This window comes from Anomaloglossus baeobatrachus, chromosome 8, assembly GCF_048569485.1.
Source record: "Anomaloglossus baeobatrachus isolate aAnoBae1 chromosome 8, aAnoBae1.hap1, whole genome shotgun sequence".
NCBI classification, from domain to species: Eukaryota; Metazoa; Chordata; class Amphibia; order Anura; family Aromobatidae; genus Anomaloglossus; species Anomaloglossus baeobatrachus.
The window spans coordinates 238,689,374-238,717,054 of NC_134360.1; the positions used below are offsets into that span (position 1 = coordinate 238,689,374).

Sequence of the window (27,681 nt, forward strand, 5' to 3'; positions counted from 1 at the left end):
TGAACGGACTGATAGAACTACGTCCCCCTGGAATCGGGTTAAGTCCGGACGGTTTGAGTGGCGTCCATCTTCCTGGAAAGAATTCCCAACGACTCCCTTCAAGAGACTGACTGTTAGTGTGACCCTAAGGATAGGGTGGGAACTGGTGTGAGTGCAGAGGAACCTGCCACACACAGTGACGTCTAAGGAAGAGACTAGGGGCTTAGGCTAGTTTCACACTTGCGTTGGATGGCTTCCGTAGCATTGCGTTGTGTGACGGATGCAACGGATGCGTTGCATATAGTGGCACAACGCAATGCTACGGATTGTACAAAATAACGGAAAGCGATATTTATTTATTTATTTTCTTCTTTACAGTACCGGCAGCCGACTATTGTGAACGATCAGCTGATCGCTCTTAATAGCCGGTGGTAGAGCGCTCTCACATGCCGGCGGCCGAGCGCTCTCACATGCCGGCGGCCGAGCGCTCAACTGAGTGCCCTGACATGCCGGCGGCCAAGTGCTCAGCTGAGTGCCCTGACATGCCGGCGGCCGAGCGCTCTCACATGCCGGCGGCCGAGCGCTCAGCTGAGTGCCCTGACATGCCGGCGGCCGAGCGCTCAGCTGAACGTTCGGCCACCGAGAAATAAAATAAAGTTTGTGATTTTAAAAAAAAAAAGAGAGAGCATGCGCAGTGAAAAATAAAGGTTTCCGCTGCTCAAAAAAATATTACATGCAGCGTTCCATCCGCCCGGCGCAGCGTCAAAATAATGACGCTGCGTCGTCCAGCGGATGCAACGCTGACACTTGCGTTACAGTGCGTCGTCCATACAAGTCTATGGAGAATAGCGCAGTGCGTTAACGGACTGCGCTATTCTCCATAGTGACGGACTGCGCTGAACGCAAGTGTGAAAGTAGCCTTAGCGGTGCTTACAGAGACCCAAGTGCCAGGGAAATGGTCGGCCAATAAATTGAACTGTATAACAAACTAAAAGGAACCCCTGCGGGGTAAGAGGCAGTACCCGCTTGATGTGAGAAGTTGACCTAATGATGAAGAGTAGAGTTCCAGTTTTTGCAAGAAACTTTGGTGTATCTAAGTCATTGTGTCAGAGGATGGATGGACTGTATGAACTGAGTTGCACTGGAGTGGTGACCTGGGTGTGAGGGGTTAAAGCAGGCTGCGCTGTGGCCGGGAAGCCTATGCAATGACTACCATGACCCCCTTTAGCCACCCCAACATTATCAAATTCAGAAATGTCTCCAACATTTTCCACTCGGTCCAAGGAAAAAAAAAATCAAATATGTGCACAACATATTAGAATATCAAAATCATGGCTAACACTCATGCGAGAAAACTGGACGTGTGAATGAGCCCGTTTTTATTTTTTTTTTTTAAAGAAAAACCTTATTTTTGTGATAATTTTTAAAATAGTTGAAAAATTATGTGTACAATATCAAATATTACTAATCATGAGGCATAAAAATCGATCTCTTCATGGTCAGCTTATAGGTATTAGTTTTATAGAGTGGCCACCAATGGGACGTTAGATTTACATAATCCCTCCCCCAAGGAGCCACAGGAAGGGAAGATTCGGGGGAAATAAAATGTTGCGCGCTCCTCAGTGATTCCCATTGGCTAGGGGTGAGGAAAAGATGAAACCTGGTGGCTTTTTTAAAGGGACTTGTCTAGCGTTAGAAGGTAAAAGGTGGAGACAACATTTAACGGGAGCTACAGAAGACGGGGGAAAACAGAACGGTACACACAGCAGAGCAGCTCAATCAATATCCATTACTATAGAAGCAAAAAGAGGTGCTTCTTTATTGTATATGTCAGTGCCCTGGATCAATCACGTGATCCTCTAAAATTCTAATAAAAAAAAAATTTCTAACTTTGTTTCACTTCTGCCTTTTGCGATCGCGCACATAGAAAAATAAGAGGCGACTATTCATCATCTGACTATAATATAACAAAAATAAATAAAAAATTTCCAGTTCTAGTAATAAATAGGATCAGCGCACTTTCTATCTAATAGGCTCAAATCCTAAAAAAAAAATAAAAAAAAAAACACAAAAAAAAGAAACAGGAAATAATCTTTGTAGGTATATCATAAGCAGCAGCTGTTTGGGGTTTGTGGTGTTTCGGTGCTGATTTTTTGCACTCTACACATTTGCCTGAGTTAAATTATACAACTTCTAAAAAATATTTTTTTTTTCTTAAAAAAAAACCAAAAAACATATATTTTTAAAGTGAATGTACAATCGGCTTTCAGTTATATCGAAAATGCAACCTGATATATATAATATATGTATATTATTATTTTTTTTTTTTATTTAAAGGGATTTTTTCTTTCTAATCCAAATTTAATTGGGTTTTGTACGGGGTTAGGGCAAACTCTTTAGTTGTGTCCAGAACTGCACCAAAGTGAGTAAGGATCAACTACAACACAAAACTTGTGCGGGTGAGGCACTGTTTTGGGAAGAAAAGAACCATAGTTTCCTAATTATGCATAAACCCTTTAATTTACCAAAATACACATTAAGGCCCCCTTCGCACGTTCAAGATTCCGGTATGAATGACGTCCGTTTTCATACATACCGGATACATGGACATATGCAGACCCATTAAAATCAATGAGTCTGTGCACACGTCAGTGTTTTTGTATGGACGTGTGTCCGTGTGGTGCACAAGCGTGTCCGTGTGTTCCGCACGTAGGCAAGGCTGTTTTTTTTCCAGCAGCACTGATGTCATACGGCGCACGCACAGTGTGACATGTACCGGAGAAAACACATGTCTTTGAAATAAAATGATTTTCTATACTCATCTGTCTTTGGCACTGCTGTCTCCTGCTTCCAGGCCCGCTCATTATGCTCATGAATATTCATTGCCTTATGGGAGACAGGTGGGTAAAAAGTTCCTGCTCTCTGTGCGCTATCACGGATAACACACATGTGCAAAAATCACGGCACATGGATAGTCACACGCACCTTCAACACGCTCCGTGCAAAATGTGTATGCTTTTCACGCACGTGTGAAGGAAGCCTTATACAGCTCTAAGGCCAGGCTCAGACAACTGTAGAGTCTCTCATTGGAGAGAATTGGGTTGATTATGTAAATGACACTCCGATATCAGAGTGTGATCCGATTCTCTCAGATGAGGAGAAGATGGAGTAAAAAATGTCTCATCTTCTGTGAGTCTGGAAATTGGACTGCACTCTGATGTCATCCGAGTGCAGTCCGATATTTTCAATGCACCCATAGACTCGAATGGGTGATTTTCAAAGTGAAATCACAGCATGGTGCGATTTTTTTTTCCACTGATAGATCCGTGAAAAGAGTTGTGCATCAGCACTACCCCACGGAATACCACTTGTACGAATGCTAAAATATTGCATAGCACTCGTCCGATACATACAGTGGTGTGACCGAGCCCTAAAAGTGACAGGCACCTGAGGTTTGAGTTCATGGTCCTCGGCTCAGTATGTCCTTGAAAATGGAGACAGACTGGTTATTTTCTGACAACCCTATCTGTACTGAAGAGACCCCACTGCGAAAGAACAAACTGAGCCCCCCTAATGTTGGGCTGGGCTTTAGGTGCACCCTTTTTATGTCTCTTGGGGCAATTTCACACTTCTGACATTCACGGTCTTAAGGCTGCTTTATACACAACGATATCATTAGCGATGTAACACGCCAGATCGCACATACGATTTGCCGAGATGGCTCATAGGTCGTGTTTTAGGCGGCGGTTACATGAGTGATCTCTGCAAATCTTATCTGCGATGTTGCGTGTCACATCGCTAACGAGATCGCTAGCGATATCGTTGTGTTTAAAGCAGCCTTTAGTATGGACAATGATGCACGGACTGGTCACAGGTCTCCTGACCCAAACTCAGCAGCCTTACACAGGCCAGAAGAACAGCGGCCACTCCAGATATGGCAGTCTGTACTCAGACTACAGGTCAGAAATCTGGAACAGGCCTTAGGGGTACTTTGCACGCTGCGACATCGCCAGCCGATGATAGCGATGCCGAGCGCGATAGCACCCGCCCCCGTCGTACATGCGATATCTTGTGATAGCTGCCGTAGTGAACATTATCGCTACGGCAGCGTCACACACACTTACCTGGTCGGTGACGTCGCTGTGACTGCCGAACAATCCCTCCTTCAAGGGGGAGGTGCGTTCGGCATCACCGCTACGTCACCGCGACGTCACTAATCGGCCGGCCAATAGAAGCGGAGGGGCGGAAATGAGCGGGACGTAACATCCCGCCCACCTTCTCCCTTCCGCATTGCCGGTGGATGCAGGTAAGTAGATGTTTGTCGCTCCTGCGGTGTCACACACAGCGATGTGTGGAGCTGCAGGAACGACAAACAACATCGTACCTGCGGACGCACCGACATTATGAAAATGACCGACGTGACACAGATCACCGATTTTTGACTGTTTCACGCTCGTTCATCTTCTCTCCTAGGCTTTACACGTTTCGACGTCGTCACCGGCGCCGGATGTGCGTCACTTTCGATTTGACCCCGACGATATCGCAGTAGCGATGTCGCAACGTGCAAAGTACCCCTTAGACTGACCCATACCCTCATCCATTGTATCCAACCGGCCTGACATGCTCTTAGATAAGTTGGCACTGCGCTGCCAAAAGTAAAAAAGGCAGCAGTTTAACCATATAATTTCCCATCTTTGCCTGTAATATTATTCTGAGTTTTCTCAAATTAAAATCTAGGTGGAGAATCCCTTTAAGTAAAAAAAAAAAATCCTACATCCAGGATGCAATTTGTAAATGATAGCAATGACTGTCACAAAACAGAGCCGTGTATATCGCATGGTGCTTGTTAGCGAGCTAGTGTGGTAATGAGGCTGGCACACATTTCAAAGAAATCCATGGTGTGGCTACCTAAGCGTGGGGCTGCCAGCGAGAGCGAGCCGGAGAAGGACCCGTACATGGATCCACTTTGGGAAGGGCATTCGGCGCTTGCAGAATCTATGCTCAGCCGTGGTCGGTGCAGGCCGGCTGCAGAACACGAGCGCTGAGGTGTAGAGGAGCCGGACTTGTGCTCCATGACTTCATCTGCAGAACAAAAGCAAACAAATAGTTCAGTTATTAGAGTTCAACAAAACTTCCAATCCTTAAAGATGTTTTCTAATCTCCTTTTCTTCGGGAGTGCACCATCGCCTGCCTCCCGGCGTCCTGTGTGCCAGGTGGCGGTGCGCTCCTGATGATTGACAGTCCGGACCATTGGGATGGATTTACCGCCGGTCTGAACTGTGCGCTCTCTAATGCTGGGAACCAAAGCTGACCGGATGATCCAGCCAGATTCAGAGCTTACAAGTACGAGCTTCTTGCCTGGGAAACTGACCACCTCTAAAGCGGGCTTTACACGCAACGACATCGCTAACGAGATGTCGTTGGGGTCACGGAATTTGTGACGCACATCCGGCCTCGTTAGCGACGTCGTTGCGTGTGAAATGCAGGAACGACCATTAACGATCAAAATTACTCCCCATATCGTTGATCGTTGACACGTCGTTCCTATCCCGATTATCGTTGCTATTGCAGGTACGATGATGTTCGTCGTTGCTGAGGCAGCACACATCGCTATGTGTGACACCGCAGGTGCGAGGAACCTCACCTTACCTGCGGCCGCCCGCAATGAGAAAGGAAGGAGGTGGGCGGGATGTTCGGCCCACTCATCTCCGCCCCTCCGCTTCTATTGGGCGGCCGCTTAGTGACGCCGCTTTGACGCCGAACGAACCGCCCCCTTAGAAAGGAGGCGAATCGCCGGCCAGAGCGACGTCGCTAGGCAGGTAAGTCCGTGTGACGGGGACTAACGGTATTGTGCGCCACGGGCAGCGATTTGCCTGTGACGCACAAACGACGGGGGCAGGTACGCTCGCAAGCGATATCGCTGCGTGTAACATGGCCTTAAGGCTTCTTTCACACGTCAGTGATTCTGGTACGAATGTGGTAGTTTTTATACGTACCAGAATCATGCACATACGCAGACCCATTATAATCTATGGGTCTGCGCACACATTAGTGATTTTTCACTGACCATGTCTTCGTGCGGCGTACATGCGTATCCATTTGCTCCGCGCGGAGACAAGTCCATTTTTTTCTGGCATCACTGATGTCCCACGGACCACACTATGGTGTGATCCTTGAAAAACACGGACATTGAAAATAAAAAGCTTTTTATACTCACCTTCTCCAGCGACGCTGTGTTCTGCCTCTGCTCTCCACAGCTTCCTGCCCGGCTCATTACTGGCATGTATATTCAGTTATGCAGGCACAGCCGACCCGGAGGTAGCTGCAGAGGTGAGAGACAGCGGCAGCCGGATGCTACATCGCGGGACAGGTGAGTTTATCTCCATGTGCAATCACGAGTCAAGGACTGGACACGGACAACCCATGTGTGCCGTGGATCACGGAACACGGAGGGACACATGCATTTTTAACACGTCAGTGAAAAACGTCTGTGCTTTTCACTGTGTTAAACAGTCCTTGAAGCACATTGCAAAGTTGCTTGTTTTTTCATTGACTTTCACATTTTACCCATTTTAACAAAATGAGACAAATACCTTTTAAGAACCTCTCAATCAACAATTATAACCCTCAGCGTCACTTAAGTTTCAGGATTTGTTTTATAGATACCAAAACTGTTTTTGCCCTGAGATCACACAGACTGCTGTAACTGTAGAGAAGCCATCCTTTAACACATTTTTGTTTCTCATTCCTGCCTTCTAAAAAGCAATAGCTTTCAGTCATTTTCACAGCTACCACAAACGTAACTTATTAATCAACTTTTAGTAACTTTTTTATTAAGGGAATAGTAAAAAACAGCAGTTCAGCCATTGTTTCTGCACATTTTACACTTTTATCACGTAGCATAAAGTGTTAACTTTATTTGCGGGTCAGTACACCACTATAGTGATAACAAATGAACTTTTTTATGTTTTGATCCTTTTGCACAATAATAAAAACTAATTTCATTTTTGTGTTTCCATATTCTGAGCGCCGTAACTTTATTTTTTAAGTAGTCCGGTATCGGTAGCCTTTTTGCTGAGTTGTCTTTTTTCATGGCGTATACTATGTCGGTATAACACCTGAGTGCAGACGCCATACTCGTCAGTGTGCCGGCAGTCCAATAGGGCAAGAGATAAGTATAATGTAACACCATTGTGAAAAAGTTTCGAGGAGAACCAAAAAGTTGGTGAAGTCTTCCGCTGCTTTACGTATTTTACTGCCTTGTGTTAAGCGCTTCTTGCAATAAATAGAACTTTTTAGCATTTTAACACAACTCGTACTTATGGGATTGGCTTGGAGTCATCCATTCTCACTGTGCCTATCATCAGTGATAATGATTATCTTATAGTTACGGACATGGTGATACATTTTATCTTTTCATTTTATGAAAAAAAATCATTTTTAATGGGAAAACATTTTTGAGCTTTTTTTGTGCTTGTTTTAGTCTTATTAGGGAACGTGACATTCTATGATATAAAACAGTCCATATTGCACTATATTATGCCCATCAGCCTCAGGCTTTGAATAAGTGTAAAATGATGGCTAGGGGTCCTTACTAGCCTTACTAGTCCTTACTAGGGGTCCTTACTAGCCTATCGTTACCCAGCAATCACATTGAAAGGGTGTGGGTGGTGATTATACTCCCTCTATTAATTGACAAAGAAGCCACAAATGCTACTGACCTCAATCTATCAGGGTTAAACTACTGGGATTGGAGTCATCTCTGATCCCGGCTGTTGGGTCTAAAGGCTACTTTACACACTGCGATATCGGTCCCGATATCGCTAGTGTGGGTACCCGCCCCCATCTGTTGCGCGACACGGGCATATCGCTGCCCGTGCCGCACAACATCGCCCACAGCCGTCACACATACTTACCTGTCCGGCGACGTCGCTGTGACCGGCGAACCGCCTCCTTTCTAAGGGGGCGGTCCGTGCGGCGTCACAGCGACGTCACTGAAACGTCACTGAACCGCCGCCCAATAGCAGCGGAGGGGCGGAGCTGAGCGGGACGTAACATCCCGCCCACCTCCTTCCTTCCGCATAGCGGCCGGGAGGCAGGTAAGGGGAGCTTCCTCGTTCCTGCGGCGTCACACGCAGCGATGTGTGCTGCCGCAGGAACGAGGAACAACCTCGTTACTGCTGCAGTAACGAGATTTGAGAATGGACCCCGTGTCGCCGATTAGCGATTTTGCACGTTTTTCCAACGATGCAAAATCACTTATCGATGTCACACGCAACGGCATCGCTAATGCGGCCGGATGTGCGTCACGAATTCCGTGACCCCAACGACTCCGCATTAGCGATGTCGTAGCGTGTAAAGCCCGCTTAAGTGTCACCATGGACTGCAATTTGCCAACTTAGTCATTACTACACTGTATATTATAGAGTGAGAGAGAAGGGGTCTGTAGTTCATTGCTTTTGCAGCTGCTGCTTGGCATTAAGTGCTACAGCTTACTGGTAACCAGTTTGTTGAAGTCCTTTTCTTGCTTGGATTTAAACTGGAAATGCCAAAAGTGTATAATGAAGGCATAACTAGAGCGTCCATAGGTTCCTGGTTGCCATACTTGCCTATCGTCACTCAGCAATCACATTGAAAGGGTGTGCATGGTGATTACAGTCCCTCTATTAATTTATAAAGTTGCCACAATTGCTACTGACCTTGAGCTATCAGGTTTAAACTACCAGGATTGGAGTTATCTCTAATCCCGGCTGTTGGTTCTAAGTGTCACCATGGACTGCATTTTGCCAACCTAGTCATTATTGAACTGTACATTATGGAGTGAGAGAGAAGGGTTCTTTAGTTCGCTGCTTTTGCAGCTGCTGCTTGGCATTAAGTGCTACAGCTTACTGGTAACCAGTTTGTTGAAGTCCTTTTCTTCCTTGGATTTAAACTGGAAATGCCATAAGCGTAAAATGAAGTCATAACTAGGGGGTCCTTATGTCCCCGGTTGCCATACCAGACGATCGTCGCCCAGCAATCACATTAAAACGGTGTGGATGGTGATTAAACTCCCTCTATTAATTGACAAAGAAGCTACAATTACTACTGACCATGATCTATCAGCGATAAAACAACCGGGATTGGAGTTCTCTTATCCCGGCTGTTGGATCTAAGCGTCACCATTGTCAGCATTTTGACAATTTAGTCATTATTGCACGGTACATTATGGAGTGTGAGAGAACGTGTCACTAGTTTGCTGCTTTTGCAGCTGCTGCTTGGCATTAAGTGCTACAGCATACTGATAACCAGTTTGTTGAAGTCCTTTTCTTGCTTGGATTTAAACTGCCTTTAATCGGTGTAAATATAACGGATAAAAAAACCCCACAATAATGGTATCATATGGTTATTGAGTGCCGATATATACTGAAATACTTTACATTCAAGCCACGTACCGTCAATGCTCTTAAAGTCCAGCAGATAACTGCGATTATCCACTTGGTAGAGCTGGAGACTCATCTTCACGTAATTACCGGTTACCGGATTCTTCCGCCGTACTCGGAGATGATAGGGGTTTACCACCTGGGGAGAAACATATTGTCAGGACAGGCTTCTGACGTCAAACGTAGCTTTGAAGCTCAGATACTGACATCTCGGGTGGACGGGCTGAGGGCTGCCGGCAAACAGCGGTGGGGATGGAGGTCTTATGACGATTGGATTCACGCAAAGAGGAAAGAGCTGAGTACAAGCCGGGACACGCTGTATGATGGATGCACTATGTGTAGGAGGAATAGGCTCCATCTTTTCTAAGGAAAATTCATTTTTTATGTAGGTGTGTATGCTTATGTGATCGAAAAAATCTAGAAAAATGGTCCAATAACATTGTAAGCTGTCAGTGTACGGCCATCCAAACGTGAATCCATGGTGCATTAGGGTGAGGCACCAGATTCATTCTTATTGAGTACCATGGAGGGACCACACCCCCTTGTCCATTATGTTTGTTGGGGGGAGGGAGGATCTGACAATCACACTGAGCACATTTCTTGCCCAGAGCTGTAGTTGTCACCCATCCAGCCAAATCAACAGAAAGAAATGCGACAAAGCACATTTGTATAGCAAGTGGGACCGCTCCATTTGATACTCTTACCTTCCACTCAAAATCCAGCTGCTTCATGGCTCTGTACACCTCGGCCATAATATCATGAGGTTTGCTTTGACTGCGGATCCCTAGGTGCCATTTGGCTTTCTTTACAGCTGAGGGCTTAGGTTTAGTGGTGTTCAGCGCATCCAGTGGGTTCCTGGCTTTAGGGCTATCGGCAATTAATGGTGGCATTCGTTCCGGGTGCGGTTTGACCCCCGGAGGGATGTGCATTTCGTCCATAAATGATCCAGTGGGTGGACTGGAGGCGAGGTAGAATTCACTGGCCTGGTTCATGATCCTACGGTTGTCTATGATAAGATGGTAAGCCACCGAGAGCTGATCCTGAGGGTCTCCACTGTACAGGCTGTTCATGAACTCTGACTCTGTGCACTCAAACTTTTCACAAACTTCCTTCACGGCTTCGTCGTCAATCACGTTGGCGTCATACGATGGGTCTTCAGGGAACAGGTAGCTGGGTAGATCCTGCTTAAACCACTCATGCTCTCTGGGGAACAAACGAAACATAGTCAACTAATGAAGCACCAGAAATCCAGTCTATCAACCCAAAAGAGGTCTTTTCGGTCATAGAAATAAGTCTGAAGGTTCCAATGGTGGGGACGTCTACAAGAGGACAGTCTACCTTTATCTAAAGCATCCAATTATGCAAAGCTCCAGGCAACCTGGTCCTCATGGAACCTAGACTGACCAAACCAACCCTTTGGTTGCATCCATCAGATCCCTACATTACGGCTCATCTAATGAAACTTTATAAACCCAATTTACTTTTGATTTTCAAACTATAAGTGTTTTATATCTGTATAAAGAGAAAGCTCATAATTTTTGCAGGAATGGGAGATGTTCAAAATCTCATTGGTCTTGTTGGGTCGAGTCAGACTGATGTGTAACTCCATGGAACCCTATCAAGAAGTTAGCAGACAAGACCCAATATGACAGCCCCCACCATGACATTACCCCTGGCTTCAACGGGCTCGACAATGCTCATTCACCTCAATATAATGTCAAAGGGCTGGTTTGATGGTGCGGTCAGACCACCAGTTACTACAGATTAACTTTTACTTCCCACAAAGTATTTTATCCAATACTGAAAAACAAGGAATCTGCTCAAACATCTCTCAACTACCCAAGAATAAATGCCAACCTCTCCCACTGGCACCAGGTGACATCATTTCAGCATTATGTATTGGTCTTATGAGGTTGAGGAAGATGGATACCACCACACAATGGTTTCCCCAGGGCTTAGCCTTTGCCTTTCAAGTGTTAAACAGGCAAGACCAATATCTCACAAAATCACCTCCAACCATAAGGTTAGCACTGGATTTAAAGGACCCATGAATGCTCAGTCATCTCATGATGTCACAGTGTTGGTGTGATGACATGCATGCCGGCGTTCTCGCATTCTCCTGCTCCCCTACCCCAGCGAGGACGTCGGTTTCCTCACTTGTTCAGGTGTCCTACGGCAGTGGTCCCGTCCCCGTCCCATGCTGCTGCCCTCCAGAGTGTCTGTACTCCTTGTAGGCTCCTGGCCTCTGTCCGCAGCCACGTCCCCTTTCTGAAAGGGCCAGCATCCTCTTAGCCCGGAAGGGCCTCCCAGGCCAGCTGGGAGGCCGTAGATACTTAAGACACCTCTGCCCTATCAGTGCTTACCGGGCAACGAGTCTACTAGGTTGCTAGTTCTCAGGTCCGCTAGCACTGTGCCGCTTATACATTGTGCTAGTTGTTTGCTGATACCTGTTTGCATTACAAAGTGCTGCTGCCGTATCCCTACCTGTTGTTGCGAGCCGTGACCCCAGCCTACCACAAAGTATCGTTCCCTGCTGCCGGAAGTATCCACGGCTTACATGATACCCAACTTTACAAGTATTCACGCCGGACACTGCTGCTGTATCAGCCATTTGCCTATCCATCCCAGATGGATTCTCGACACCTGCTGCTGCCACAACCTATTGTCAGAGACTGCTGCTCCCGTACCCCTGGAGCCAGCCGACGTAACACCAGTCTTCCCGAGTGGCACCCGGACCAGTAACTGCAGCGTAACACCTCCACCATAAGGGGCTCTGGAGAAGACCAGGCTCAGGTCTGTAGACAAGCCTCCTTGGTTTTCTGTGTGTTACGGCCCAGTGGTTTCACTAACATCACTGCTCGCCTGGCGACCCTAACAATGACATCATTAAGTCCAGACTACCAATCTGTGATGACATCATTAAGTGCAAATTACCAGTCAATAGGAAATGTAACTCGCACCTTCCATAGGGCACAATGAAATGTGCCCACTACTGGAAACCAAAGAATCTACTCAAACAACCCAACCACTATTACAAGAACCTACTCCTACTAGTATATCTTATGTATTTTGTACTGGTCTAGTGTAGGACCAGTTAGGTAAGGAAGAGGAAAGTCCTCACACAATGTTTTGCCCATATTTTGAACCAAAATATCTTGCCTATCGGGTGGACTTCCCTTTGAAACATTTGTTTCTTGGTCCCCGGCTGCCACAATACGCAGGTGGAGGTGTGAGTAATGGGACTATGAGGTTTTGGTTTGACTGCGGCCGCGCTACAGGGTTTCAGCAATGGCATCATCCATCCCATTGAGAAAAGTCATTAACCCAGACATCTGACAGGTCAACGGTGCGTTTCGAAAGGAACTTAATTGAATTTGTGAACTTCACTCAGTAATCCGTCACACAATTACACATTCATGTAAACTAAACAACGTAAAGGCACGAGGACATGATGGAGAAAAGGAAAAGAAAAACAACCTGTCTTCAGAAACCCGTCAGCTGTAAATCCCTTCCTGGGGGGGCCTCGTGAAGGTCACTGAAATGCGTGCATGGCAGCAAAGAAAACCCCCCCAGACGCGTTTCTGGCATTTCACATTCAGGATGTGGGAGATTACCCCAAATCCTTTCTTCCACGCTATAATACATTTTGCTATGGTTACAATGAACTTGTCATAACACAACTTAGCATTAAGCCCCGCCACATCTATCAGTCAAAAGAGGCGCTGCAGCCGCTGGGCGTTCAGGGTCGGGGACCGGTCACGCAGGCTGGCATTAACTATTTGCTTTGAAGCCTCATTCATTTTCTGGAGCTGGGTGATGGGTTTTTTCTTAAGTGAAATTTTAAAACTGTGAATATACTTATCCTATATACCCAGATGACACGCTGTGCCCCACTTCTGTGGAACTGGAAATGCCAGCAGGACCAACTATTATTTTACTAATTAGTCCTAATATTTTATGCTTAAAAGGTTTATCTTATCTGCACAATCCTACCCCAATATGTAATAGGTGTAATAATAATTATAAATAAAAAAAATTTAATATTAATTTTAATTATTTAATAATAATAATAATAATAATAATAATAATTATAAATATTTCCAATTAGAAAGGTAGTATAGTTCTCCTGATTAGCTAAGTCACTTACCTCATGTGCAGGGCATTGCAACTTAGGTATCCATGGTTACGAGAAACTGAGTGTACATAACCATGGATACCTAAGCTGCTGCCATGCCCTGCACATGAGGTAAGTGACAAAACTAATCAGGAGGACTATACTACATTTCTAATTTGAGGTACTTGCTAATATTATTATTACATCTACTACATATTGGGATAGGATCTTGGAAATGGAAATACACCTTTATCCACCATATTTTTTATTATATGATCAAATAGGAACGGTACAACTTGAACACTTTAATTCCTAAGTTTTGTCAGGTGGCAACAGATTGCCCAGAAGTGGAACCTGCACAATCGCTACAAAGGTCTTGATTTATTACTATTTTTTCCTTTAAAGTAGCACTCAATAGGAGAGGAAATTGGGTATATGCCGCACTAACACCACGGAATCCGAAATTAATACAGGTCGACGTATTTCAGAGACATCCGTCTCCTTCATCAGGACATCAAAGGAACAGTATCAACTGATAGTGTTCCTTTGATGCCCTGATGAAGGAGACGGATGTCTCTGAAATGCGTCGACCTGTGCAAACAAAGGAATTATAGAAATTTTGGATTCTGTGGTGTTAGCGCGGCATATTCCCGATTTCCTCTTCTATTGAGTTCTACGTCTTATACTTCGGGGCTGCGGCTGATACCATCATTGCACGTGTTTAAAGGGGTTGTGACTGTCACAACATAAGTGAGTGCGCCTTACTTTTGTCTATTAATTTCCCTACCGGTAAGACCCTATTGCGCTTCTCTATTCCTCAGTAATACAGTCAGGGCCAGAAATATTTGGACAGTGACACAAGTTTTGTTATTTTAGCTGTTTACAAAAACATGTTCAGAAATACAATTATATATATAATATGGGCTGAAAGTGCACACTCCCAGCTGCAATATGAGAGTTTTCACATCCAAATCGGAGAAAGGGTTTAGGAATCATAGCTCTGTAATGCATAGCCTCCTCTTTTTCAAGGGACCAAAAGTAATTGGACAAGGGACTCTAAGGGCTGCAATTAACTCTGAAGGTGTCTCCCTCGTTAACCTGTAATCAATGAAGTAGTTAAAAGGTCTGGGGTTAATTACAGGTGTGTGGTTTTGCATTTGGAAGCTGTTGCTGTGACCAGACAACATGCGGTCTAAGGAACTCTCAATTGAGGTGAAGCAGAACATCCTGAGGCTGAATAAAAAGAAAAAATCCATCAGAGAGATAGCAGACATGCTTGGAGTAGCAAAATCAACAGTCGGGTACATTCTGAGAAAAAAGGAATTGACTGGTGAGCTTGGGAACTCAAAAAGGCCTGGGCGTCCACGGATGACAACAGTGGTGGATGATCGCCGCATACTTTCTTTGGTGAAGAAGAACCCGTTCACAACATCAACTGAAGTCCAGAACACTCTCAGTGAAGTAGGTGTATCTGTCTCTAAGTCACCAGTAAAGAGAAGACTCCATGAAAGTAAATACAAAGGGTTCACATCTAGATGCAAACCATTCATCAATTCCAAAAATAGACAGGCCAGAGTTAAATTTGCTGAAAAACACCTCATGAAGCCAGCTCAGTTCTGTAAGAGTATTCTATGGACAGATGAGACAAAGATCAACCTGTACCAGAATGATGGGAAGAAAAAAGTTTGGAGAAGAAAGGGAACGGCACATGATCCAAGGCACACCACATCCTCTGTAAAACATGGTGGAGGCAACGTGATGGCATGGGCATGCATGGCTTTCAATGGCACTGGGTCACTTGTGTTTATTGATGACATAACAGCAGACAAGAGTAGCCGGATGAATTCTGAAGTGTACCGGGATATACTTTCAGCCCAGATTCAGCCAAATGCCGCAAAGTTGATCGGACGGCGCTTCATAGTACAGATGGACAATGACCCCAAGCATACAGCCAAAGCTACCCAGGAGTTCATGAGTGCAAAAAAGTGGAACATTCTGCAATGGCCAAGTCAATCACCAGATCTTAACCCAATTGAGCATGTATTTCACTTGCTCAAATCCAGACTTAAGACGGAAAGACCCACAAACAAGCAAGACCTGAAGGCTGCGGCTGTAAAGGCCTGGCAAAGCATTAAGAAGGAAGAAACCCAGCGTTTGGTGATGTCCGTGGGTTCCAGACTTAAGGCAGTGATTGCCTCCAAAGGATTCGCAACAAAATATTGAAAATAAAAATATTTTGTTTGGGTTTGGTTTATTTGTCCAAATACTTTTGACCTCCTAAAATGTGGAGTGTTTGTAAAGAAATGTGACAATTCCTACAATTTCTATCAGATAATTTTGTTCAAACCTTCAAATTAAACGTTACAATCTGCACTTGAATTCTGTTGTAGAGGTTTCATTTCAAATCCAATGTGGTGGCATGCAGAGCCCAACTCGCGAAAATTGTGTCACTGTCCAAATATTTCTGGACCTAACTGTATTACCTGGTTTTCCTTTAAAGTGACTTCTCTTTTTGTCTTGTGATATTCGTCGTTGTTTTGTGTGCCAAATTTTTAAAAATGGTGCACGCAGGCTGATAAACTTTGGGCAAAATGAGAGATGCTCTTTTTCGTCTGTTATATTTTCAGGGCCTTTTTAGAGCAAAAAGTAACAAAACGTTTTGAGTTTGTATGTTCCCGCTGTGTTTGCATGGGTTTCCTCCCGCTTTCCAAAGACATACTGATGGGGAATTAAGATTGTGAGCCCCAATGGGGACAGTGTTATTGTGTTATTGGCACTATATAAGTGAATAAATATTATTATTTAGATAAGAAACTAAAATTAGACTGATTTTTGCACTCAGGTAAGGGACTGGAGTACAATTGCGCAAACATTTTGCAATATTTAAAAAATGATACAAAAGATGAATTCAGCTAAAACATCTGGAAAAGGAAAACCAGGCACACATAGCCAAGCAAAAAAAAAAAAAAATACAGAGGAAATCAAGTAATGTTAAAATAAAAAAGGCACAAATTAAAAAAATGAATAAAGTACAAACATACAGTATAAGAATGATTGTTATTACAGAAAAAAGGTTCAAAGGACAATGATGAATCAGGGGCCATTGTGTTCTACGGGAATCCTCATTGCTCACTAAGACCTCCAATTCATCACTGTCTTTGCGCCTTTTTCCTGGACTAAAAATTGTTCTATTAGTGGTTTGTATTTTTGCGCCTTAGTCCTTATTTATGTTGCAACGTTGTTAAGTTAACTTTTTGTTTTTTTTTGTTCTTTCTGCAATGTGGACCTGGCTTTGATAATTCAGATGATTTAGCCAAATTAATAAATTGGGACTTTTCGAAATGTTGTAAAATGTTTATGCTATTGTGTTCCAGTCCTCTAATGGAGTATACAATTTGATTAGGGTATGTGCTCATGCATGAAATTTTCTGCACCAAAATCTGCACCTTGCGGCAGAAAAATGATCTAAAAAACACATGCATTTTTAATACATGTTGGGTGCGTTTTTGTACCATGTGTTTTTTTAGTGAAGTCAATGGCTGGAAGGACTACACAACAAACGAAAAAAAACGCACCAAGAATTGACATACTGCTTCTTTTTTCTGCACCCAAAGTGCAAGGAATAAAGAAACAATGTGCACATAGAACTTGAGAATTCTCATTGATTTTACTGGAATAAGGATAGACATGTAGATTTGGGCCGCAAACTGCACGATAAAGTGCACCAAAAAATTGCATCAAAAACTGCACCGTCCGCACAAGGACTTTACTTTTGCACAGTTTAATATAAAAAAGCTTTTTTATATTATATATAGTGTAGGGACCTACAAGCATGAGGTTCCCGTGACGAGGGTTGTAGGCTTCCGTCTTATGGCCATAATACCAACTAAAAACCTCATATTTTTTGCACAGTTTAAGATTAAGTTTTTAAAGGATAGGGCGACTTTTATGCGTGTGTAACCCCGACCTAATAGAGAATAGGGCAGGTGCTCAATACTGACAGATGCTCAATGTAGCGGCTCTCCACTCCAGCAATGACATTAGGATCCAGAACTGAGGCCCAATGCTTTCTTCTCTCCCAATAAGATTTATGAAAATGGCTTTTTGAAACTGGACAACCCTTTATAAGAAACTCTGCCTAAAAATAATGGTGATGCAGTGCTGATCTATCATAATGACCCCTCACAGTCTTTCCCTGTAGATCAATCACTGTGCAGAGGAAAAAGACTGGAAGGAACACAGAACTACACCATCTTTGCCCCTTTTATCCTCAGGGTCCAAGAGTTAGGACCCCCACTGATCAGATGTTTTTGACATTGTCTGGATACTTGTCCAAACTGCGAGCAGTTTTATTCCAATGTCTTAAAGCAGATCTGCCATCACATTATTAAATAGATTCCTTAAACCTGATGAGGCGGGTGTATTTACTTTGGAAATCCATTCATGTCTGAATGGCTGTTTAATCTTTTGTGTGAATCTTGCTGAATACTATTAATATAAGCAATTTAGGATTACGGCTGCTGCTGGATTATTTGTAATTTGAGGATTACGCAACCAATCTGACATGGATTTTCAAGGTAAGTACACTTACTTCATCAGGTCTAAGACATGTACAGTTAGGTCCAGAAATATTTGGACAGTGACACAATTTTGGCGAGTTGGGCTCTGCATGCCACCACATTGGATTTGAAATGAAACCTCTACAACAGAATTCAAGTGCAGATTGTAACGTTTAATTTGAAGGTTTGAACAAAAATATCTGATAGAAATTGTAGGAATTGTCACATTTCTTTACAAACACTCCACATTTTGAGGTCAAAAGTAATTGGACAAATAAACCAAACCCAAACAAAATATTTTTATTTTCAATATTTTGTTGCGAATCCTTTGGAGGCAATCACTGCCTTAAGTCTGGAACCCATGGACATCACCAAACGCTGGGTTTCCTCCTTCTTAATGCTTTGCCAGGCCTTTACAGCCGCAGCCTTCAGGTCTTGCTTGTTTGTGGGTCTTTCCGTCTTAAGTCTGGATTTGAGCAAGTGAAATGCATGCTCAATTGGGTTAAGATCTGGTGATTGACTTGGCCATTGCAGAATGTTCCACTTTTTTGCACTCATGAACTCCTGGGTAGCTTTGGCTGTATGCTTGGGGTCATTGTCCATCTGTACTATGAAGCGCCGTCCGATCAACTTTGCGGCATTTGGCTGAATCTGGGCTGAAAGTATATCCCGGTACACTTCAGAATTCATCCGGCTACTCTTGTCTGCTGTTATGTCATCAATAAACACAAGTGGCCCAGTGCCATTGAAAGCCATGCATGCCCATGCCATCACGTTGCCTCCACCATGTTTTACAGAGGATGTGGTGTGCCTTGGATCATGTGCCGTTCCCTTTCTTCTCCAAACTTTTTTCTTCCCATCATTCTGGTACAGGTTGATCTTTGTCTCATCTGTCCATAGAATACTTTTCCAGAACTGAGCTGGCTTCATGAGGTGTTTTTCAGCAAATTTAACTCTGGCCTGTCTATTTTTGGAATTGATGAATGGTTTGCATCTAGATGTGAACCCTTTGTATTTACTTTCATGGAGTCTTCTCTTTACTGTTGACTTAGAGACAGATACACCTACTTCACTGAGAGTGTTCTGGACTTCAGTTGATGTTGTGAACGGGTTCTTCTTCACCAAAGAAAGTATGCGGCGATCATCCACCACTGTTGTCATCCGTGGACGCCCAGGCCTTTTTGAGTTCCCAAGCTCACCAGTCAATTCCTTTTTTTCTCAGAATGTACCCGACTGTTGATTTTGCTACTCCAAGCATGTCTGCTATCTCTCTGATGGATTTTTTCTTTTTTTTCAGCCTCAGGATGTTCTGCTTCACCTCAATTGAGAGTTCCTTAGACCGCATGTTGTCTGGTCACAGCAACAGCTTCCAAATGCAAAACCACACACCTGTAATCAACCCCAGACCTTTTAACTACTTCATTGATTACAGGTTAACGAGGGAGACGCCTTCAGAGTTAATTGCAGCCCTTAGAGTCCCTTGTCCAATTACTTTTGGTCCCTTGAAAAAGAGGAGGCTTTGCATTACAGAGCTATGATTCCTAAACCCTTTCTCCGATTTGGATGTGAAAACTCTCATATTGCAGCTGGGAGTGTGCACTTTCAGCCCATATTATATATATAATTGTATTTCTGAACATGTTTTTGTAAACAGCTAAAATAACAAAACTTGTGTCACTGTCCAAATATTTCTGGACCTAACTGTATTTATTAATATGTGCAGTTTGTATTATGAAATCTGATGACAGATCTGGGTAGTTACTGCATAATGAAATGTTCTGAAAATTTCAAATACACTTTATGTGTCAGTTGTTCCCTGCTTGCTGTCAGTGAATAGAAACATTTTTGCTAGAAATCATCACATCTTATACAGGTGTATGGCTTACTACCATGTACCAGAAGGGACTTTACCTGATGTCTTTGATTGTGGCACGTTTAAGGGGGTCGACCTGCAGCATGTGCATTAACAGTGTCGCTACAGAGCGGTTTAGGTACTCGGGGATGTAAAATACTCCGCCGCGGATCTTCTTGAAGAGGGTTGGAACATGCTCATCATCAAAAGGCAAAGTCCCACATAATAGGGCGTATAGGATCACCCCGCAGCTCCATATGTCCACTTCAGGGCCGGCGTAGAGTCTATAGAGTGAGATAAATGAGATTATCATCATATAGAAGGGTCTATGGGGAGGATCGGACATCAGAGCGCACTATCTTCTTACCTTCCTGATATGACTTCAGGGGCTGCATAGTTTGGGGAGCCGCAGCTCGTGCGTAGGAATTCTCCATCCGACATCATGTTAGACAGACCTGCGTGAAAATAAAATGTATGAAGATGTAGCAGAGCTGAGTCACACTGTCACCTTTGTGGTCTTACGTATGACTGCTAGTGTAGTGATTGCACAGGCTGCACTGGTATCACATGCAGCTCTTCTAGGTATATAATTATTGCTGTCATAGGGCCTGCTTCTGCGATTGGGCCTGAAGGAATATGTGGGTCCACCATTCTGCAAAGCACTTCCAGCAGAAGCATCAGCACTCTCCCCACAGCTGCTTGCATATCAAGCAAACAAAAACATTCCTATTTACTGACAGCAAGCAAAGATCTAAAGCTGGGTTCAACACACAAAGACAACGACGTCGCTCTTACGTCACCATTTCCTGTGACGTAACAGCGACCTTAGCTGATCGCTAGTAAGCTGTCAAACATGTCATTTTAACCCCTTCAGCCCCCGGGCACTTTTCGTTTTTGCGTTTTTGTTTTTTGCTCCCCTTCTTCCGAGAGGCGTAACTTTTTTATTTTTCCATCAATCTTGCCATATGAGGGCTTGTTTTTTGCGGGACGAGTTGTACTTTTAAATGAAACCATAAGTTTTACCATATAGTGTACTGGAAAACGGCAAAAAAATTCCAAGTGCGGAAAAAATTGCAAAAAAAGTGGGATTGTACAATAGTTTTTGGGATATTTTATTCACCGTGTTCACTATATGGTAAAACTGATGTGTGGGTATGATGCCTCAGGTCGGTGCGAGTTTGTAGACACCAAACATGTATAGGTTTACTTGTATCTAAGGGGTAAAAAAAAATTCACAAGCTTGTCCAAAAAACGTGGCGCACGTTTTGCGCCATTTTCCAAAACCCGTAGCATTCTCATTTTTCAGGATCTGAGGCTCAGTGATGGCTTATTTTTTGCGTCTCGACCTGACGTTCTTAACGGTACCATTTTTGCGCAGATGCTACGTTTTGATCGCCTGTTATTGCATTTTGCGCAAAATTTGCGGCGACCAAAAAATGTAATTTTGGCGTTTGGAATTTTTTTGCCGCTACGCCGTTTACTGATCAGATTCATTGATTTTATATTTTGATAGATCGGGCATTTCTGAACATGGCGATACCAAATATGTGTGTATTTTTTATTTTTTTAACCCTTTAATTTTCAATGGGGTGAAAGGGGGGTGATCTGAACTTTTAGGTTTTTTTATTTTTTTTTAATTTTTTAAAATTTTTTTTTTTACTTTTTTTTTTTATTTTACTAGTCCCCCTAGGGGGCTATTGCGATCAGCAATCCGATCGCTCTGCACTATCTGCAGATCTCAGCTACAGAGCTGAGAACTGCAGATTTGCTGCTTCACTTTCAATGCCGGCTGTATTCCGGCATTGAGAGGAAGTGACTCATGTTAGCTACAGGCGTCATCACATGACCCTGTGCTACCATGGCAACCGCCGAAAGTCACGTGATCATGTCACGTGACTTCCGGTGGGGGCGGGGTAAGTCACTGTCATGGCGGCGCCCATATACATATCGCTGCCAAGACTTTGGCAGCGAAATGTAAGGGGTTAATGGCCGCGGGTGGAAGCGATTCCACCCGCGGCTAGCAGGCACACATATCAGCTGTTGATAACAGCTGATATGTGCGCGTCTCACCGCCGCCTGCCGGCGGCAGGGGGCGGGGCTTACCGGCACACGATCCATGACGTACCTAGTACGTCATGGGTCGTTAAGGGGTTAAGCAGCGACGGAGCAGCGATCATAGCGACCTCGACGGTCGTTGTGCGGTGTCACACGCGTCGCTGTGCGACGACTCAGACCTTGATAGAGGCGTGGTGTTTACCCCTAGACATGTTTTGCGTTGCCTCTTTTCACGCCCCTCTGTTCCGATTGGTGATTGCTACAGCGCCTTTGTGTTGCCTTTTTTCACGCCACTCTATTCCGATTGGTGATCACTACAGCGGCGCCTGATTGGGTGACCGTGCCAAACAAAGGAAGACGCAGTAGTGCTTTCATTCATTCTATTTCATTTCATTCAGATCCACCAAGAACGACACACTAGCGACACCAGACAGAGAATCTACTACGTGGAACAAAGAATGGAACTTAAAGAATGAAATCACTGTAACGCCTTCGGCAAGGTACCCAATCGGAACGCTGTTATAACCACCAATCGGAGTCGTAGGGGCGTTGCAAAATACACCGCAAAAACACACCCTTATCCTGCCTCCAGTCCTACATCCCTGCCTTCAGCGTCGTCGCGACCGTCGCTGCTTCGGTGTCAAACACAAGGATGCTGAGCTTATCATCATGGCGCAGCGGGATAGCAGCGATCAAAAAATGACCTGGAACATTCAGGAGCGAGCAGCGATCTCGCAGCAGGGGTCTGATCGTTGTTATGTGTCACACACAGCGACGTCGCTGTTGAGGTCGTTGCTGCGTCACAGAAAATGGCGACTTAGCAGCGATGTCATTGTCGTCGTCGCTGTGTGTGACACCACCTTTAAAAAGGTGAACAAGTGAAATTCGGGATATCAGAGTTAAGCCCAAAGCAACCAATCACAGAGCAGCTTTCATTCTACCATTCTCAGCTGTTTAAGAAATTAAAGCTGAGCTCTGATTGGTTGCTATGGGAAACCACAACTGTTTTGCTGTTATTATGGAAAAATGAGGCCTACTTTGTGTTTCATTTCCAATGTAATTCCTGTTAACATTGAGAAGCTGAAAAAATATCAAGACCTAGTCCTGCTCACCCGATGATGGGGCAGATTTATATAAACTGTCTTAAAGAATATCCTAACCTTGCTCCCCAAAGCAACCAATCATAGCACAGCTTTCATTCTACCAGAGCTCTTTAAGAAATGAAAGCTGAGCTCTGATTGGTTGCTATGGGAAAAAACAACTGTTTTGCTGTTAATATAGATAAATGAGGCCTACTTTGTTTTTCATATTCAATGTAATCCCTATTTGCCTTCATAAGTTGAAAAACAATCAAGACCTAGTCCAGCTCATCCATAGATAGGGCAGATTTATAAAAACTGTCTTAAAGAATATCCTAACCTTGCTCGCCATAGCAACCAGATCAGATATTGATGTTTTTGCAGTCCCGGTGACACCATGTCGGCAGCTCGCATGACTACCGTAGCCAATTACTGTGTCATCCTCCCTGCTCTGTATGTTATTTTAGAGATTTTAGAGTGTTTTCAGTCTATTTTCCTGAAAGTGCAAAACCCCTTTAAACATGGATGATCTGGGGGGTTGGATTAGTTTGCACAGGCCGCAGTGAAACACTTTGTAATGACAACCTTCAGCAAGTGACCTGCTCGCTGGCTGCATTCCTGAAACGCTTGTGGAGTCACATACCAAAGTCAGCGATCTTGGCGTTCATGTGTGCGTCTAGTAACACGTTCTCTGGTTTCAGATCCCGGTGAACAACCATATGTCTGTGGCAGTAATCCACAGCCGACAGGATCTGCTGGAACAGGCGCCGGGCCTCGGCCTCTTCAACCTAAAATGTGAGAACATGGATTTCAGCCGCAGAGAGGTTTCTGCATCAATGACCGCAAGACAAGCATGATATCCCGGTTGCCACAGAGGTAGAAAAATAGCATGGCAGCCGAAGAGCGTCATACACAAATATAATAAATGGACAAAATACATAACTTGCACAAAGGGTTATTGCCAGCTAGAGATGAATAAATCTGATTTCGGTTTGGCAGATGCGATTCGTTCTAAATAAAAGCGTCCGAAATAAAAGTGCCACAGATGATTCCATTTTGTACACTCAGGGGCACACATAGAACTCATGGGGCTCCATAACAAAAGTCAGAAATGCTCTCTCCATCCTTCCCCCCAAAAAAAATATTCGGCCGAATAGGCAGTCTTATGCGGGCGTCACACGGTACGATCTGTCGTGCGATCGCACAAGCAATCATACCCGCCCCTGTCGTTTGTGTGTCACGGGCAAATCGCTGCCCATGGCGCACAAAGTTGTTAACCCCCGTCACACGTACTTACCTGCTGAGCGACCTCGCTGTGGGCGGCGAACATCCTCTTCCTGACAGGAGAGGGACGTTCTGCGTCACAGCGACGTCACACAGCCGCCGGCCAATAGAAGCGGAGGGGCGGAGATGAGCGGGACGTAACATCCCGCCCACCTCCTTACTTCCGCATAGCCGACGGGTGCCGCGGGATGTGTTCATCGTTCCCGGGGTGTCACACGGAGCGACGTGTGCTGCCCGGGTACGATGAACAATCGGCGCCATGAAAAATAAACGATGTTTTAAAAATAAGCGACGTGTACACGACTCACGATTTGTGACCGATTCAGCGTTGCTCGTAGGTGTCACACGAAACGACGTTGCAAACGATGCCGGATGTGCGTCACGAGAACCGTGACCCCGACAATGCATCGCACGATAGCTCGTCTCGTGTGATGCCCGCATTAGGCATAATCACTGAAGGCCGTTTCTCCCAACTTTTAGGATATACTCACAGTAGCGTATATCTAGTTCCAATGTTACGCTAGTTATAACTTGCGCATAACTCGTTCCAATGTTATACGATGGAGCAGTAATGACCAGCGTTTTTTTTTCTCATGCCAATTTGGCATCAGAAAAACAGAATCACTGCATGCTGCGATTAGCAAAGTATATTGGATGGCATGCACCCATTCAAGCCTATGGGTACAGGCAAAACATCAGACTGTACTTGGATGTCATCAGAGTGCAGTCCAATATGCGCCAACACTGACAATGGAGAAGATGGAGAAATTACGTTTTCTGTCTTCTCCATACCTGTGATACGATTCTCATATACAAGAGAATCGGATGACAGTAAAATGATACTCGACTCAGGCTCGAATTAGAGTTTGAACCGAGTGTCACGTGCATAATCCCTTCAATTCTCTCGCATGACAGAATATACGCTAGTGTCAGTGTGCCCTCAAGGACAGTGAGAGGGACTTGTGTTGCGGTATTACAAAATAATTTTGTCCCTATTGAAGCCCCTCAGTGTTCTCATCCACTACAATAAACTTTTTCGCGGACCAAGAAAAATCCCCCAAACACAGTATTATACCCCAAAGTGAATTCCTCCACAGTACTCTCCAAATGCACGGTATGATGCCTCCATAGTTCCCCCACACACATTGAGGCCTTCACAGTCCCACAACACCGCATGACTGCCCCTATAGTCCCACCTCATTATTATGACCCCCCCATAGCCCCCCATACAGTATAATGGCCTCCATACAGCCCTAAACACATAAAAGGAAACTACTCACCTCTCCGGTCTCTGCAGTGTGCGCTATGTGGTGCGTCATTGCGCCCGCTGCGCTGAGATGCAGAGGGAGAATGATTGACGATGGAGCTGACAAGATGCAGACAGAGTTGAAGGTGTGACGCCAGGTGGTGGGGGGCCCGGTGCCGGTAGTGGCATTGGACCCATCACGCACATGCCCCATAGTGGCCGTGTGGTCTGCAGCTAATAGCGGTACGCCCCTGATTACACTTTGAACTCTCTTCAGAAACCAAAGTATAATAAACAGGGCAGGAAAGGAGCTAAAAATAAATACATAGACCTCACCTGACTCTTTACTCAACCTCCATCTCCCTGGTTGTTTGGGTTCTTCCAGCGCTGAGGGCAACGTGATGACATGGGGAAGCTTGTCAGTAACGTCAGTGATGTGCACTCCCCTCATGTGAGGCCTCCTTCATACGTCCGTGCAAAACACTAATGGGTTGCACGGTCAGTGATGAAGGTGTGTATATGTGTGTATGTGTGTGTGTGCGTGTGTGTTTTACCTGTGCTGTCCCTGTTCTATCCGTGTGACATCCGGATAGTACATGTACAGCATGAGCTAGTATACTTACCTGTCTCCGTCACTGCTGTTACTTCTGGGTCTGCGCTGAGTGCAGTGAATATGCATGAGCTTAATGAGCGGGCTCGGAAGACACGGAAGATACTGGAGACACGGAAGTGTGAAGGAGGCCTGACTATGGACTATTCAAAGAGGGATGCTGTGAGGAACCAGGTGACGGCCTAAGACAGGTGATTATATTATCGTTTTGTTTTTTTTATTTCATTGTTGCCCTTTCCTGGCCCACAAAAGAGTGCTGTCCTTTTACTGAATTTGTGGGAACTGAATCCCAAAGATTTTTGGATTCGATTCTGAAATTAGATGGAAATTCGTAACAAATTGAATTAATTACGAATTAATTTGCTCCTGATTCCAACATTAAAATGTATGACCTTTCTGGAATATGTGATTGGTCAGGTTACCTATCTCACCTCTGCTGCCAGGTTACCTATCTCACCTCTGCTGCCAGGTTACCTATCTCACCTCTGCTGCCAGGTTACCTATCTCACCTCTGCTGCCAGGTTACCTATCTCACCTCTGCTGCCAGGTTACCTATCTCACCTCTGCTGCCAGGTTACCTCTCACCTCTGCTGCCAGGTTACCTCTCACCTCTGCTGCCAGGTTACCTATCTCACCTCTGCTGCCAGGTTACCTCTCACCTCTGCTGCCAGGTTACCTCTCACCTCTGCTGCCAGGTTACCTATCTCACCTCTGCTGCCAGGTTACCAATCTCACCTCTGCTGCCAGGTTACCTATCTCACCTCTGCTGCCAGGTTACCTATCTCAACTCTGCTGCCAGGTTACCTCTCACCTCTGCTGCCAGGTTACCTCTCACCTCTGCTGCCAGGTTACCTATCTCACCTCTGCTGCCAGGTTACCTATCTCACCTCTGCTGCCAGGTTACCTCTCACCTCTGCTGCCAGGTTACCTATCTTACCTCTGCTGCCAGGTTACCTATCTCACCTCTGCTGCCAGGTTACCTCTGACCTCTGCTGCCAGGTTACCTCTGACCTCTGCTGCCAGGTTACCTCTCACCTCTGCTGCCAGGTTACCTCTCACCTCTGCTGCCAGGTTACCTCTCACCTCTGCTGCCAGGTTACCTATCTTACCTCTGCTGCCAGGTTACCTATCTCACCTCTGCTGCCAGGTTACCTATCTCACCTCTGCTGCCAGGTTATCTATCTCACCTCTGCTCCCAGGTTACCTATCTCACCTCTGCTGCCAGGTTACCTATCTCACCTCTGCTGCCAGGTTACCTCTCACCTCTGCTGCCAGGTTACCTCTCACCTCTGCTGCCAGGTTACCTCTCACCTCTGCTGCCAGGTTACCTATCTCACCTCTGCTGCCAGGTTACCTATCTCACCTCTGCTCCCAGGTTACCTATCTCACCTCTGCTGCCAGGTTACCTATCTCACCTCTGCTGCCAGGTTACCTATCTCACCTCTGCTGCCAGGTTACCTATCTCACCTCAGCTGCCAGGT

At 44.9% G+C, this 27,681-nt stretch overlaps 1 protein-coding gene across 2 annotated transcripts in view; it reads right to left on the minus strand.

Moving 5' to 3' along the window:
• PRKAA2 (protein kinase AMP-activated catalytic subunit alpha 2) overlaps positions 1-27,681 on the minus strand; it is a 48,788-nt gene that overhangs the window by 2,652 nt on the left and 18,455 nt on the right. For both annotated transcript variants that reach the window (XM_075320426.1, XM_075320425.1), the window contains exons 4-9: positions 23,704-23,848; positions 20,294-20,381; positions 19,986-20,210; positions 10,106-10,604; positions 9,414-9,540; positions 1-5,061 (exon numbers count right to left, since the gene is read on the minus strand). The exon at positions 1-5,061 is cut by the window's left edge and continues 2,652 nt beyond it. In XM_075320426.1, coding sequence (XP_075176541.1) covers positions 4,826-5,061; positions 9,414-9,540; positions 10,106-10,604; positions 19,986-20,210; positions 20,294-20,381; positions 23,704-23,848 — 1,320 coding nt within the window. In that variant the 3' untranslated portion in view covers positions 1-4,825. The remainder of the gene's footprint in view (positions 5,062-9,413; positions 9,541-10,105; positions 10,605-19,985; positions 20,211-20,293; positions 20,382-23,703; positions 23,849-27,681) is intronic.